At 37.4% G+C, this 17252-nt stretch overlaps 1 protein-coding gene and 1 long non-coding RNA gene across 3 annotated transcripts; one reads left to right on the plus strand and one right to left on the minus strand.

Moving 5' to 3' along the window:
• Positions 1 to 4563: 4563 nt before the first annotated feature.
• On the plus strand, positions 4564 to 10729 carry aqp1a.2 (aquaporin 1a (Colton blood group), tandem duplicate 2). Of its 2 annotated transcripts, none has more exons than XM_082171799.1 (5): positions 4564 to 4982; positions 5948 to 6112; positions 6260 to 6340; positions 6627 to 6804; positions 10280 to 10729. In XM_082171799.1, the coding sequence occupies exons 1-5, from the start codon at positions 4617 to 4619 to the stop codon at positions 10297 to 10299; spliced, it is 810 nt and encodes a 269-aa protein (XP_082027925.1). In that variant the 5' UTR covers positions 4564 to 4616; the 3' UTR covers positions 10300 to 10729. The 2 variants fall into 2 exon arrangements, with proteins under 2 accessions (XP_082027925.1, XP_082027926.1); XM_082171800.1 differs by having other exon boundaries at positions 6627 to 6799.
• Positions 10521 to 14577, minus strand: LOC309500234. Its single transcript, XR_014206507.1, has 2 exons — positions 13206 to 14577; positions 10521 to 12654 (listed from the first exon to the last, which is right to left on the minus strand). It is a non-coding gene; the product is annotated as an uncharacterized lncRNA (long non-coding RNA).
• Between the last annotated feature and the right edge of the window lie 2675 nt (positions 14578 to 17252).

Raw genomic sequence — 17252 nt, forward strand, 5'->3', positions numbered from 1 at the left:
CCATTCATCATGTTTACTGTGGCGAGCAGGACGAGGCTGAGGGCCGCGGGAGAACGGCGCGAGGCCGGTGGCGTAATTACTGAGACGCACAGGTCTCCTATCTCTCATGGAGGAGCGGGAATTTTCTTAGCAATGTTAAAACGCACATTGACCGATCACTTGTTTAGCGTTCATGTAAACACTACATTCAGATTCACCAATCGGAATTAATTCAGTTAGATTGAAACAAAAGGTGTGCATGTAAACAATGAATGGCGACTGCAGAAAGCAAAAGCCGAATCCCGGACTTTCTGGACGATCTCGACGGCCGGACATGTCCGGGAAAACGAGAATGGTAACCCCTACTACTCAGCTTTCTCCTACAACTCAGCTTTCTCCACAGAACAAGAGCCTGCTAGCTTAGTTTCCAAAGAAAGACGGCTGATACTGTGTACATTCTGTGAGTGAGATCCCACCCTCTATGGGCGGGTTGAAAACATGCGGGACAGCCCCTACTACTGGCTGTAATCTTCAGCCTATGGGCAGAAAATCCTCCGATGACGCAAAATGACGATTTTTGCGTCATCAGAGGATTTTTTCCAGACAAAAAATGCATAAATCTCTCATCTCAGGGGGATATGAGGGTGGAAAGCATGGTAATTCGAAAATACTACAGGTTTTCTACTAATACAAAGCTTAATGCTAAATCCTGAAGTATCCCTTTAAATGTTCAAGTAAACCCTAATAAGTTGAGACTACTCAAATGATTTGAGGAAAGTGGTTGCGTAAGTAAAATTGAGTAATGGCAAAATTGACAACTCAATTCAATTGAGTTGACCTAATGTTGGTCTCTTCATTGAATAAACTTAAATGTTCAAGTAAACCCTGATAAGTTGAGACTACTCAAATGATTTGAGGAAAGTGGTTGCGTAAGTAAAATTGAATAATGGCAAAATTGACAACTCAATTCAATTGAGTTGACCTAATGTTGGTCTCTTCATTTAATTAACTTAAATGTTCAAGTACAGATAACTTAAACAGGGAAATAGACTTAACTTAAATTTTCCAGTTTTATATGGTTGTTTACTTGTTTTAATGATTTATAAATGATTTAATACAAATATTGTTTTTCCATAAACTGCTTTATTAGGTTTATACATTTACATTAATTTAAGAAACATTGCTCACAACATTAAGCTCATATTTTTAAGTTACATTAAGACACATGAACAAAACTTTAAGCTCATATTTTTAACAGTAAGCTCACATTTAAAAAAAAAACAGTAAGCTCATATTGTTAACAGTAAGCTGCATTTTTAAGTCACATTAAAAAATTAAGCTCATGTTTAACAGTAAGCTTATATTTTTTACAAAATATTAAGCTCACATTAAAAAAAACAGAAAGCTCATATTTATAACAGTAAGCTCACAATTTACAAAACACATGAGCAAAACAGTAAGCTCATATTTAAAACAGTAAGCTCATTTTTAAAAGACACATGAGCAAACCAGTAAACACATTTTTTTTTAACAGTAAGCTCACATTTTTACAAAACAGTAAGCTCATTTTCAAAAGACCATGTGCAATGTAAATGTGTTGCAATTAAAAGTGTGCCATTTTAACCAAACAGCCGGTTTTCCAACGACTGTGTTTTAGGCTGCAGGTCAATCTGCCCCAAGGAAAGTAGAATGCGCTGAATGAAGTCAAACGTGTATCTCAGCGACTTTGGGTAACTCAGGTGCAATGCATAAATTAGTTCGAACAGAAGGCACATTGCTTCAGGAAGGTCATGTAGATTGTCCATCACTAATTTTCCCTTGATTACTATTCCAATCGAAGAGGGAGACGAATGCAGAGAGTTGAGGGGCTTAAGAGTCGTCCCATCTTCAACTATCACAATCCCCACTGGCACATCAAGAATTGAGCTGTGATCATCGGACATCTAGTGAATAAACATTAACAAATTAAAATAAATTCACATGCATGCAAGCTCATGTACATTTCAAAAGCTGCAACTTAAAGGGTTAGTTCACCCAAAAATGAAAATTCTGTCAGTAATTACTCACCCTCATGTTGTTCCAAACCTGTAATACTTTCATTCATCTTAAGATATTTTAGATGAAATCTGAGAGCTGTCTCACTCCTCCATAGACTTCTCTGTAATTTAAACTTGTCGGCCCAGAAAGTTAGTAAAGACATTGTTAAAATAGTCCAAGTGACTACAGTGGCTCAACATGAAGTTTATCAAGCGTCGAGAATACTTTTTGTGTGCAAAAAACAAAAACAAAAAACGACTTTTTTACAAAAACAAAAATAACGAAGGGGGAGAGGAATCACTTGGGGCTACTGCAAGCTAAGTAAACACTTCCACTTAACGTGATTGTTTGAGTTGTAGAACATTTGAAATATACCGCCAGCGCCTGCCCATCTCCCGTCTCCCCCCTCATTTATTGTGATCAAAGTCTTGTTAATTAGTATATGTCCGGTATAGACAGATCACCTGTATAGTAGCTAACGACCCACCAGCCCCATTGTACAATTCTAGCGACTTCCATACTGGATGTGCATCATTGCTGCCTTGCCTGTGTTGTAGCCAACGACCCACCAGCCCCACTGTACTATTCTAGTCACTTCCATACTGGATGTGCATTATTGCTGCCGTGCATGTGTTGTAGCCAACTTCCATGAGTGCTGTTGCATTGTCCTATAAAGCCTTTGCATCATTGTGCCTTGCCATTACCAGTTTGCATTACAGCAGAGGCCTCCAGCTTTTCGCTCTAAGGGCCCTATTATAACGATCTGAAACGCAAGTATCAAGCGCGAAACGCAATAACTTTGTGGGCGGGTCTTGGTTGCTGTTGCTATTATACCACCGGGATAAATGACTCTTGCGCCCGACGCAAATCTAAAATGGGTTGGTCTGAAGTAGCTTCATTATTCATAGGTGTGGTTTGGGCGTAACGTGAAATAAACCAATCAAAGCGACATCTCACATTCCCTTTAAGAGCAGGCGCGTTTGTTCCATGGCGGATTGCTATTATAACGGCGGATTTGCCAGGCGCACGCCAGGAGCGGTTCACAGCCGAGGAGACCAACGTTCCCGTCAGGGCCGTAAAACACAGAGAAGTGACGTTGGGGATGGGAGAAACCCACCCAAATTAGCTTCGGTTAAACAGGTGTATAATCATTTGGGTAAATGTGTAAGCTAGATTTATGTCTATTTTTTCACATCTTCATGGACACAACAATGATTTCCCTCGTGTGTTAACAGGTCCCCCTGCACCGCCCCCGGGAGCGCAAGTTCATTCCCTAGTTTACCGGCGTGCGTCTGTGGAGGGAAAAGTCTGCTGTGCGCGGGTGCAAAATAGGAAAGATACAGTACATGCGTCGGTGTACAAAGTCAATTGCGCTGGGTGCAAGATAGGGCCCTAAGTGTGTAACTGTAACCCCACCAACCCCACTTGCCTCACCCCTGGCATGTACCCGACTGAATATCGCACTCCAGCACCGCCAACGTCGCCGCCTGCCTGCCACTGTCCTGAGTCAACCACCTGCTGACTGTTGGTGTGAAGATTGCGGTGAAGTCTCACTTGAACCTTGGTGTGTTGTGGTGTTTTCTTTCAAAGTGTGTCCCATGTTTGCAGTGAATTTCCCCAGGCCTCGTTGACGGGGCCGTATCAGACCGAGCGGCCAGCTGAAGTACCTGGGAGCGAGCCGGGCACACCTTACCGCCAGGTAATAGCCAGTGTAGTGTGCTAGTGAATCATTGCAATTCAACCATTGGCAGCCAGGGCTGCACCAAAGTAACCTCTTGTTTCGCCTTTCCAGTTCATCTGCCGGGGGGGACTCTTCCGGTCGGGTAGTGGCACCCTCTGAGTGGGGGAGTGTGGGGGGAACTAAAGCCAGGCCCAGAGATACTCTGTGGCAAAGGGCGACTGCCTTGCTTTTAAAGATGCTCTTAATTGTTCGACTTCAATAAATTCTTTGTTTTAAATTATTTTGTGGGCCTCTGAACCTTATTGGTGGGTGTGGTCTGCTCCTCAGGGTAGTAGGTTGGGGGGGTTGTGTGCACCCCCCCCCCCCCCCCCCCTCGTTACGTCACCAATTACCTTCTCATTATCCAATCGTGCTCTAACTACTTGTAGTATAAAAGATCGAAACTTACACATGTCTGAGTTTGCAGATGCTGACGCCTACATTCACCTCCATCCTCCCCACCACCACCAGGATGATCCCTTCCCATGCCTCCCTGGGGGTCGGCTGCACCCCTGCCTTCGTCTTCAGGCAGGAAATGCAGATTCCGTACCCTCGGAATGCGAGCTACAGACTTCAGAGTTACGCCAAAGAACTTTATATCATCATTTTGCTTGCTGAGCTGTTAATTAATGTATACTTGTTACGGTATTTATTCTCCTGAGTCTTTCTGGTAGAACTACAATTTAATAGGGTTGTTGTGTGACACTAGCTCTCGGACAGTTAGCAATTAACTACCTCCTACCGTTTTCTGGTCTAAAACTGTGGTTCCTTTGTTAAAACCAGTTTCCTGTCAGTCATCTTTCACTAGGTGTTTATAAGTGGTAGCTTAGCAGGCATTTTCATTTACCAGCTAAAAGGCAGAAGAGGAACAATTCTTGTAATGGCACGAGAGCTTAAAAGTTGGTCCTTTTGGCGGGCAGTATTGGCCGAGTTTGTTGGGATGACCATTTTTGTTTTTATTGGTATAGCCTCTGCCATTGGAAACAGGCACAACAGATATCCTGACCAAGAGGTTAAAGTAGCTTTAGCTTTTGGTCTGGCGATTGCCACACTGGCTCAGAGTTTGGGGCATATCAGTGGAGCCCACTTGAACCCAGCTATTACTTTAGGACTTTTGGTTAGCTGTCAGATCAGTTTCTTCAGGGCCTTCATGTATGTCATCGCCCAGATGTTGGGAGCTGTGCTGGCAAGTGGCATTATGTTCAAAGTTAGCCCTGACCCTGACACAACACTGGGGCTCAATATGGTAAGTTGCTTTATACAGAGTATTCAATTTCAACCACTAATACTATTCAAAATTGTATTACATGGTTAGTTGTCATATGGGGATATTTTAGTAACTATAAGTTACACAAAAGTTTTTTTTTTTTATCTAGCTGTGATTTTTTGTATGTTGATTTCAAACTCAAAATTGTCTTAAACTAGAATTCTTTCTTTCTTTCTTTCTTTCTTTCTTTCTTTCTTTCTTTCTTTCTTTCCTTTCTTTCTTTCTTTCTTTCTTTCTTTCTTTCTTTCTTTCTTTCTTTCTTTCTTTCTTTCTTTCTTTCTTTCTTTCTTTCTATTTGGGGCTGCAAAAGGGTTCTATGGAGTCCATTAAAAATAAAAAGAAGAAACGAAGACATGTGCATTTAAAATATTAGGGAAATATTTTTAATGTAATTATTTTTGTATACATAATACATTTTCATAAGCTGTCAACTCAAAAAACAATGTAAATATTTTCCAGGTAATATTTGAACAATTTGCTTTAGTGCCATAACTAAATACAAAGGCAATAATTAACTTTTCTTTTCTTTTAATGTTTTAATTTCCATTTTTTGTAGGCCAAAACAACTGTTTGATTTTGTTTATATTATATTTTCCATTTTTGCTCTTTCATTTTATTTCATAATTGTTTTACTGTTAAATTTTTACTATAAAAAGTCTACAATATTTAATGGTATAGGTTCCCATTGTGACTATTTTCCCCATGTAGTGTGACTACACTCCCTGCTAATGGGGTAAATGTTTGTTAAATGAGCAGTCTTTTTCTTCTGACAGTAATGGTGCAAATGTTCAAATTTCAATCAGATGTTAGGAGGTATTCTTGAAATCACATTTATTATCTTGTCTTATGATTGCAATATGACAGTAGTAGTATCATGTTGAACTTTTTGCATCATTACAAGGTAATCCCCTTTTCTTTTTTTTTCTTTTTCTTTTTTCTTGTAGCTGAGTAACGGTGTGTCACAGGGACAGGGATTTGCCATTGAGCTCTTTGCAACCTTTCAGCTGGTCCTCTGTGTCTTGGCCACAACAGACAAACACCGGACCGATGTCAAAGGCTCTGCACCCCTAGCCATTGGACTATCAGTGGGTTTAGGGCACCTGGTAGCAGTAAGCAAGCACTTGATAATTGACTTTTCATCAACCAAACGTAAATGATACGCAATGTTCTTAGATCAGTAGATTTCCAACCAAGCTTAGTCAAGACTCTTTTCTGCTGCATGCATAACCTTACAAGCTCCTCATTCTCATCCCCAGATCAGTTACACCGGCTGCGGCATCAACCCTGCTCGATCTTTTGGACCAGCCGTTATTCTTGAATCCTTTAAAAACCACTGGGTAAGTTCGAACCTCATTTTATCAACAAGGTTTTTGTCAGAACAAATTGCATTTGCTGTTTGAGTAAAACAAAAATTTATGGCAACTTAAATGCTTTGCTGAGGGTAGAGATTAGTCATTTTATGATTTGGTTATATTTGATTTTTGCATTATAAACATTGTGACAGTATTATTTCTTCAAAAGCATTCATAGGCCAGAAAAGAAAACGTTTGGTTCTGTTCTTTTGCGTACTATGTGCAAAATAAAAATTTTTATCAAATAATTAACAATTATTTCCTTGTATAGATATACTGGATTGCACCCATGATCGGTGGGGTGGCTGCTGCTCTTGTGTATGACTTCTTGCTCTACCCAAAAAAGGAAGCGTTTGGCAAGCGTATGAAGGTTCTGAAGGGCACGGCTGATCCGGACGCCTCGGCGACAGAACCCCTAATCGAACCCCGAACCCCCAGATCTGGGTCTGGTCAGTGGCCTCGGCCCTGAAATGTGTCTTTAACCTTCATTAAATGTCTACATACATTACCAAAATATACAACATCATTTCTTTTGTTGTTGTCAAAATGATTGTTTAGTCGGCTTCTTCTAGTGTCTTACTCTGTGTAGCAGCATCGTTCTGGCTAGATTGACTACTTGCACGGCTACTTCCAACACTTAAGGAAGTGTTCTGCCGTCTTCTGTCTATAACATCTCAGGAATTTCCTGTAACAGCATCCAGCGCACTTACAAGTTTATTCTTGGGGAGGCAGATTATTTTTGCTTTACGGGCTGGCAGTTGATTGAATAAATTAATCTTGTTTTCAGCATTACCGTGACTTATCTTGACTTTTGAGTTTGCCATAATTTTTCAATCTATATTTATTTTCCTATAAATTCTTATGTAATCAGTCTCAAATGGTAACTTGCTGGCGGCCCTATACTGTAAACATATACAGTTGTGGTTATAAGTTTAAATAAACCTTGCAGAATCTGTACAAAATAATAATAATAATTTTAACAAAATAAGAGGGATTATAAAAATTGCTTGTTTTTATTTTTTTATTTGGTAGTTTCATGAATAACCTATTTCACATAATAGATGTTTACATGTTGTCCACAAGACAAAACAGTAAATGAATTTACAAAATGTTCACAAGTTTACATATACTTGATTCTTAATACTGCATGTGTCTCTTTACCTGGATGATCCACGACTGCTTTTTCTCTTTATCGTAGTTGACATGATTCCCTTAATTGTCATGAGCAGTTAAACACTGTTCTTCAGAAAAATCCTCTAAGATTTGTTCATCTTCTTTGGTTTTCCAGCATCTTCTGCATATTTGAACAACAATATTTTCCAACATTAGACAAAATAAGTACAACTTACTCTGATCATCCTGTTGTTACCCCTCTTATTATTATGACCACAACTGTATAATAAGGTGATGTCGTTTAGATCTTCTGTTCTTCTCTCTCTTAGATGCATAATGGGTTCATTAAGTCTCTCTCCTCTCTCAGACATTGCAGCATTATTAGACAGTGGTTGTTGAAGACCTCCATGTAAACAGTAATATTCAGAATATTTCTTCTGTGTTTGAAAATATATGGACTGTGAACGGTATGATTTTAAACTTTTTTTACAAATTAGACAATTAGACAAGAACCACAATAAGTCAAATTAAAAGTACAGAAGTTTATGTGGCACTAGCATATCAAATTTGCAAAACAACACTATCCCCACTATCCCCCCCCAACACTATAAATTTCCCCAACACTATCCCCATCTGCCATTGTTTGAATAGAGGGTCCAGCCAGGCTATTTGGTTAGACAATGTTGTTATGTCGGCCTAACTGGGATAATCAAACAAACACAGCAAAGCTTTGAAGAAGTTAAAAAGCCACAGCTTCAACACATTTCAAAAGTCTCGCCTTATGAATGCTGTCTCTTGATATTACACTGGGAAAGAGGAAAGTGTTTTAACATTGAAAGAATTAAGCATTTGCAAATCTGTAGCAATATACGCTCAGCTTTGTACTGAGAGGTTTATGAGAACACTTCTGCGAAGCAGTTAACAAGTATAACCAAACCGACCTGATGTCAACTTCTGTATCACCTCCAGACTAACCGATGCTAAAGCTGTCACACAAGTCAGCATTTTGTTGACTACCACGAGTTACAAAGAATTAACAAAACTCTTTGTTGGACAATATCACGAACTGAATGTCTCATGCTGTTTGCTCTGTACTAACTGTTAACATAATTGAAATGAATATATCCACTAGCACATTTTGAAAGGAATGATTTTGTTTCCTTTTTGGTGCAGTCAGATGTATTGCATGCATGGATGCCGCTCACTTAGGCATTTATCATTTTAATGAGCACTAGGGAGAGCATTTCGCTTATGAGAAATAATCATCAATGCTTAGCATCTGTTTTTAAAAAAGAAAAAGAAAAAAAAAAGCCATCCCAAAATGCATCAGAGTGGATCTGCATTGGAGCATTGCCAAGAATTTAAGAAGCATGCCTAACATTCTTGGCCGGCATTCAAATAGCAATCATAACTTTTGACTCGGTTTCATTGTAAAACTATGATTTCTGTTTTATTGTTTTATGGATGAGGTAGTTTTAGTCTTATTTCAAATGATTTCGACAATATTTGTATATCTGGTAATCAAGTATAGGGAAAAACAGTTTCCCACGATTGGAAACAGCACAATCTAATGGACAGGTGATGACCAAGGCATGCGATTACCTGTTCCCTTTACTCAAAATACTTTTGGGGCCTCATTCATAGAGCATGTTGCATATTTGCACATGTAGTCTCTTTAACAATTGTTGCAAGTAATTGTAAAGCAATCCTTATGTATATCCGTGCAGAATCTGTCATAGAATGCAAATATAAATGTTTGTGAAACAATTCATAAATTGTCACAAAAAAAATATTAATTTAAGTGAAATGATTCTTGTGGTAATTTCCAATTTTTTGGATACTTTACATGTTCTGTTTTTTGCTTGCCAGACACAGACTGTCTATCCATCCATTTTCCAAACTATTTGTCCTCTGCAGGGATGCTGGAGCGTATCCAGTCATCTCAAAAACCATGAAGTGATAATGGGAATTGCAACATTTTTTAAACTTGCACACTCAAAGATAATAAAAAAAAAGAATAATAATAATAGTCATTCTGCAACTGAAGAAAAATTGTAAACCAAATGTGTTATGACATTTTGCTGGCTTAAGAGCTTTTAACTTCCCCTGCAACCTAAACACATAGAGAAGAGTTTATACTGGTGGCTTTGCTGAGGGTGGAGTGAGACTTTTGAGCAACATTTATCAAGTGACAGAACTGCAACACCCAAAAGTTCAGTTATCAGTTTCCTCACATTGTGCTGATGAGGCATAAACAAGCACACACTGCAGATCTCCTCGAGCACACTTGCATTGCTTGACAAAAGCGAAATGCAAAGCAAATTCAAGGAGTCTCAGGGGGACTGTGAGTTCATGGAGTGAATTTCAAGCGGGAACCAGTCCAACTTCACAATGTAGAGGATTTACATCTTTTATCCACGTAATCCCATCCAAATGCTATGCAAATTTCATACATAAATATAGTGGGAATATGGTTTAAAAATTCAAAATATACCCCCACCCCCCAGTGAATCTCAGGCATTCCCACCACTAACCCTAAAGGTGTCTTGAACAATCTATGCATGAGCCGCAATCTATAGGAGAGAAGAATGGGATCGGGATTCAAACTCAGGATGATTGTCAAAATATCTAACCTCCATCCTTACTCTCCACACCACTATTCCTGAAACAGACTCTTCTTTTTATTTGTTTTGTTGCCAAGAGTGTAATTCCAGGTTTTGTTTGTTTTTACAGAAATACAATAAAAATGCATAAAACTTTTTTATTGAGTTGTTATCTGACTTGTGTTTGTCTTTTTTGTTTTTATTTCAGGAAGTCTGGGAGATGAGTAAACATGGATTACAGAACAACCAGGCAAACTCCTCTCTTGACAGATTTAAGTTAACTGGATACCCAGCAAGCAATAGCCTATAGACCCCATATAGTCCGCCTATGAGTAAACCACTTCTAGCCAAAATAACTAGCGAGATGTATGATATTCCATCATGTCAACAGTGAACATGATCTGCAGATCAGTATGATATTTTATTTTTAAGTAATATTGCACTGATGATTTACATCATAAATATATTATTCTTGAAATTAGATATTTAAAGCCCTATCTACAGTATGTTGCCATTATTGGAAATTACAAAAAACTTTTTTTTTTTTTTTAAAGCTAATGTATCTTGCAAAAAATAAAAATAATTGAGTGAGTGTTTCCCTTTTTGATTGTGCTGTTTGCACTAAGTCTGTATTAAATGAAATTTGCGACCAACTTTACTTCTGTATTGTGATGTGTTGTGTTGACCACACAGAAAACATCTCCACTGCTCTGCTTTTTCATCGTTTTTGTTGCATGTAAACACATACAAATGTGTTTGACCACTGCGCTTACTCGTGCGCATGACGCTGGCTTCTTAAAACATAGCGCTCAAGTTAAAATAAGTTAAAAATTTTAAAAAGAGAGGCATGATTTTTTATATAATTTGTGATCTTTACTGAAGCAAACAGCAGACCAGTGGCCCACCCAATCAAAAGTTATCCATTTTCCAAAGATGTATGAAATAATTGATTCTACAAATAATAATTATACTGAAAGTATACTTTTTTTTATTATTATTATTTAGTTAAAAGAATGATTAAATGCAAGTTTTCATGGTCAATTGTAGACGATTTCCTAGTTTTCTCTCTCCCTTGGTGCATATCATAATGTCAAAATAAATTGAAACAGGCTTTAATTCATCAGTTTCTGTTCATCCCATCCACAATGTTTTCTTAAGATCCAAGTTATAATTGTAAGAATTGCGCGTTTGTGGAGTTGAATTTGGAAATGGCAAAGTCAATATCAATCAGTTGAGACTTTAAAAAGCCTAAATTAGCTATCCCAAATGTACTGCTGTGCTTCAAGAAACCAAGGCTAGGAATGAATCCAGGCGATTCCTTTAACGGGATCTGACAGAGACGATTGATTACGAGGTCATCTCCCTTTTTAACCAGAAGTTCCATCGCCTCAGACTAATGTTCAGGGGTGTAGCACTGGTCTGAAAGGGGGTGGTGGGGGTTCTGTCAATTTTAATATGAAATGGATTATCAAAATTAAAACAACACAAAAAAAACATAATTTTTCAGGTATATGTTGTCAAAATAATTTATTTCATTTGCATCTTAAGTGAGAAAAATATATAAATCCAGAAGTTTCGTAGACAAATGTGTAAATGTTTTAAATGTGTCACTTATTATATGAATATTAAAAAAAAAATTTGTTTAAAAAAAACATACACAAACAGATGTTTGCAGATGTATAATGTGAGCAAAGTATTACTGTGATCTTATTTAATTTGAGACCACTAAAAAACTATTGTAAATAAATAGATTTCCAGTGGACCAGCAACTATACAGTCATCGCCTGTTAAATAAAGCAACATGCAGCATATCAGCAATGTTTCTAGATCTTCTCCTGGACTGAAGCACAGGCCCTACTCTTCACCACAATGGTGACCAAAAAAAAAACTACATTTTACAGTAAACCACTGCCGGTAGTAGCCCAACTAAAACACACACTGATCACCATATGATGACTTAACATTTGTGATTTTCTCCTTCAGTGATTCTGTTTGTTAACATCAGGTGTCTTCAGTAATGCTCAATCATCACTCAATTAATCACTTAATTATCTCATTAACTTTTTAACCCTGCTTCAGCGTTACTTATAACACTCTGAGTGTGGATTATATAAACACTGAGCAGTGTTCATTTAACACTTTTGCTGTGTGCTTATCATGTGTTTTTATCAGTGTCTCAATTCACTCACTTCTTTTCATTCAAGTGGACTATATAAGAGAACTAATGTAGGGAATAGTGAATGAGTGTGATTTGGAAAACAGCCTCTGAGCGTCGACTTTGAGCGGTGTTAATTCACAGTATATTCCTGTAGGCTATTTTTTCGAAAATGACAAATATAACTACGGGATATTACTGTTTTAATGTAAAATGCTATGATGCTGTCAAAACTTGGCCTTTTTTTACAGCAAGGGTTAAGAGTGTAGGTCAATTTTATATCATTTTAAATCAGATTACAAAGCCACAGTTTAGCATTAGTTAGGCGGTCTGTTTAGACCCTTTTCTGTTCCACAAATAATAATTAAGGTAAATAAATGAACTGACACTGTATTCCAAATGAGTAAAACAGTTTAGAGATGTATAGTCTCAGCCTCAGACGTCACGCCCACAAACCGTTGGCTGAACGTCTGATGCATATGGCACACTTTTCTGGAAACACTTCAGGAGTTTCGAAGTCGCGATCTGATTGGCTGAATTCTACAGGATGTCCGGGAGACGTGTGTGTCACATTCTTTATCGGCCCGCCTGGAAACAAATGCCGTGATGCCAAAACCCCTCGTGGAAGAAGAAAGCCGTTGTGTTTACAACTGCGACAATAGCGCTTGCCAGGATCAATTAAACGCTGGATTTTCAAAAAGTATGTGAAGTTCGCGGCTCCATTGTTGCAGTAAACTTGCACAACGTTCATGAATGAATAATTTATTAGATGCACACCGGTCTGTTATTGTAGGGACATCGACATTATATTGCCACGCCCCTAAACATGACGCGGAACAAAACGAACTGTGATTGGTTGGGTTACATGTCAGTCAAACGTCCTCTTGGGCGGTCCTTGGCCAAGAAAAGCTCAGATAGAGTCCAGACCTTCTGCCGTCAGTTTGAAGGTCTGGCTACGCGAGACTAAGAGATGTACAACTATGCCTCCTTTTCAGATATCTGCAAAATTCCAGCATATTAAGTTGACTTTTCATACTAAAATGAACTCTTTTAGGAGGTCTGCGTAATCGGGGCCGTTCCTCTATTGTGCACACTTGGATGTTTGGACCCCAGACAATAAAACAAAGACTTTTAAAATAAAAATGACATAATGACATTACCATTATAACCAGTCGATGGCAGCAGAGGACACTAATTTGTAGTTCCTAATGTAGTTCTTTTCACATTTTGATTTTGGATTTATTATAAAATAGCTATAAAAAAATCAAATAGACCTATTTTTAAACATTGCTTTTAAAAGGACAAGTAAAAGAGAGTGCTTTAAAAATTATCTTTAAAACTGCTAAAAGTACCGAGCCAACACAGACTTGTGTTCTTATTCTCGCCTATGTTGCTGCAAATATTGAAATTAAGTGTTATATTATGTGTTTTTGAGTAAAAGGAAACATCTGGTAATGTTTAATATTCAGTTATGTTTGACAATTGAAAGAGTTTCTATTATGTTAAAGTTTTGATGGTTACCATTGTGCAGAAGAGTAGGGCTTAGGTTGTGAATAACTGTATAATATTCTGAAGCATGCTTTGATCATTAAGCAATAACTTTTGCTAATACCAAGTTTGTGTCTGTTTTGTGGTAGTAGCGTATAGTGTTTTTAATTATACAACATAACTCAAAGTTACATATTAATAGATCATTTCCATTCACTTAAATTCGCACGATTTTGAGAGTCAACTTAAAATACACAAGCATATTTCCCTAAAAATATTAAATTCAATGTGCAATAGACTCAATAATTTAGGGGATTTTACATGATTTATTCAGGTAGATTCCATGAAAGAAATCAAGCCTTAACTACTCCAAAATATCATGTGTAATATTTGTACCATTTTTTTTTTTTTTTTTTTTTTTTTTTTTTTTTAGTAAGTAGCACATACATTTTTTTTACTACAACCTTATCTTCTGATGCACTGCCGTCACTATCATCAATACTTCTGGAAAAGGTACAGCTTTTCCTCTCTGTCTTCTATAAAACTTACTAACATCAACCTAAAACACAGGCAATACTCATGAAAATATGTATCTCAAAAGGACTGTTTTTGGTCCTTGAGTTATTGATTTTTTAAAATGGGCGTTAAAATTGACCAAAAACTTAAAACTCATTTGGATGTACAATGATTTATATATATATATTTATATATGTATTATATGTATTTCCTGAATAAACTCACAAAGGAGCCTTGACAGCATGTGACCTAACATGTGCTTAATGTCTCCTTTACTTCCTTGTTGCAACAAATGTCAAGCACATGGCACATAGATTTTAATTTTATTGGCTGAGGGGAATGTCATTTATGATGTGATTATTTATTTATTTTATTTTTTTGGTTGAATATTATTATTGTATTTGAAATGTAATTTTAATCTCTGTGTCATTTGTAAGTGACGATATACCATATGTATTGCTCAACATTGGCAACAGGTGTTTGTGAGTGCAACTCCCCTAGAGAACCTGTAGTCAATCCTCAAAAGGCTAGTGGACAAAAGCCAACAAATCGTGTCCCCCTCCGAGCGCTAATAAGGGAAGAATGGATCGCTATCAGTCAGGATTAGGCCCAGAAGCTGATATCCAGCACGCCAGAGGTTATGAAGAAGGGTCAACACTGTAAATATTGACTCTTTGCATAATATTGAATGTTTTTGACAATAAAAAGCCTTTAAAACTTATTAAATGCTTATCATTGTTTTCCAGCATACCATGGAAACATGTGAAAAAAAGAATCTACAAACTTTGCAAAACACAAAATGTATGTCACTGCCAAATGTGCCAATACTTTTTGTAGAGCTCTGTAACATTATCATGTATTTCCTGTTGCTTCATTGGAATGCCAGAAGCTTGATCGCTAATGGACAGGATTTTAAATATATGTATATATATACACAGAGGACAATCAGAGTATTAAAGTTATCCATGTTCAGAATTAACAATAGATATTTTGAAAAGGGCCATGGGAGAAATGTCAAACAAAATGATTATATGTGGTGATTTTAATGCTCACAATGGTGTTTGGGGTTAGCAGGGTTACAGATAAAAATGGGGGATAGAAGAATTCATGGAAGAGAACTCTTTAGTGTGTCTAAATAATGGGAAGCCAACTAGAATAGCATGTTTGGATATCACAATAGTTTCAGCATCATTAGCTTGTAAATGTATATTGTCAGTATCTAATTATAAAACAGGCAGTGATCATTTTCCAGTGACCTGTGAAATAAAAAATATATTTTTTAAATTATTATGGTGTAAGATGGGCATATAATAAGGCAGATTTGGCAGAAATTTTGAATGCTATGTGAAGAACAATTCAATAATCTGTCAGTAGAGGGTAGTGTTGATAACAGTTATATAGTAAAGTGGTGAATGGCTTTCATTTAGCAGCTTCTCAGTCTATCCCACCATCATGGTGTCAGTTCTCGCCATTATGTTGGTGTTGTTCTGCTATCATTGTGTGATTTCCCATTTATCTGAAGTGTTTTGAGTTTTTGTTGAAATGTGTTTGCAGCCTTTTGACAGCTTCAAAAGGAAACATGAAATGGAAGACAATAGAAAGTCAGCTATTACAAATAAAGAAAAGGTCATTTTCGTTAACGCTGAAACACAACGCAATGAAGTTCAACATTCAAAATACAGGTAAAACACCTGTAAAAAATAAATACGGAAAATTCCGTCAAATTAATAGAGTGCCCTATTTTTACGGATGTTTTTATAGTGCGGGAACCGACAAGCGTTTTTATAAAAAAACGCAAATAACTAAACAAAGGTAACTTTGAGGACAACTGCCGCACACACATAAAGTCCAGGCCTGGTCCTTTCTCATCCTTCACTGTCGCCACCGTTGTCCCTCTCGCTCTGTACCCGCGGCTCTCGGCCCTGTCCTGCTTACACAACTACATAAAGAAGATTTGATATTTGGCTTTATGTTTGGATTCCTGCCCATGAATAGATGGAAATGAGGTTGTTGATAAACTGGCTAAGTTATCACCAAAATTGCAAACAGTAAAAAATTAATATCCCATTAAAGGTGCACTGTGTAATTTTTAGTGGCATCTAGTGGTGAGGTTGCGAATTGCAACCAACAGAAGTTACGGTGGTCGACAGGAAAAGATGTGGTCGTCTGAGACAGCAGAGAGTAGCCAGTTCAGCAATGAGGTTTCTTTACAAAGATAAATTAAGAAAATTAGTTTTACTTAATTATTCAGTTAAACGATATGTTATTGCGAATATTATTGTAACTTGATCATCATTGTGTCAGTTTTTTATTCGCTGACTTTAGCTAGCTTCTTTGCACGAAGAACAACATATTGACGAAACACGTTTGTCCGTTTAGGGCTCCTGTAAAAACATGTCGATGTAAGGGGACCCGTGGTGTGTGTAATAGAAATGCCTCATTCTAAGGTAATAAAAACACAGCGGCTCATGGTCTTTATGCACCAATGAAAACATAAATATGTATGATATTGCATTTCTGTCAACAGATCCTCCTAAATTATACACAATACACCTTTAAGTAAAGCTGGGGGGAAGCGCTTATAAAGAGACAAATGATGAAAAATGGCCAGAATACTGGGAAATAAAGGATACAGCTAAACATAATATCCGAGTGGTGGTCGAGTGGTGGGACAGGAACCGAAAGGAAGAGGCAGTCATTACTCGATAAGGATTTATGGTCACGCTGGACTCAGGTAAACACCCGATATGTGCAAACTGTGATGAAATGGAATCGGAGCAACATGTGCTGTTGGAGTGTAGGGCTATGAGGAGGAAAGAAAGATCGGAGAAAAATGAAAAAGATCATCAAAATATTACTGTTAAAAGCCTCTTAGAAGGTCATTTTAAGACTACTGTGATAATAGAGAGAACTTTCTTTCTTTCTTTCTTTCTTTCTTTCTTTCTTTCTTTCTTTCTTTCTTTCTTTCTTTCTTTCTTTCTTTCTTTCTTTCTTTCTTTCTTTCTTCTGCTCCACACTCCAG

This window comes from Leuciscus leuciscus (assembly GCF_965113295.1).
Source record: "Leuciscus leuciscus genome assembly, chromosome: 6".
Classification (NCBI taxonomy): Eukaryota; Metazoa; Chordata; class Actinopteri; order Cypriniformes; family Leuciscidae; genus Leuciscus; species Leuciscus leuciscus.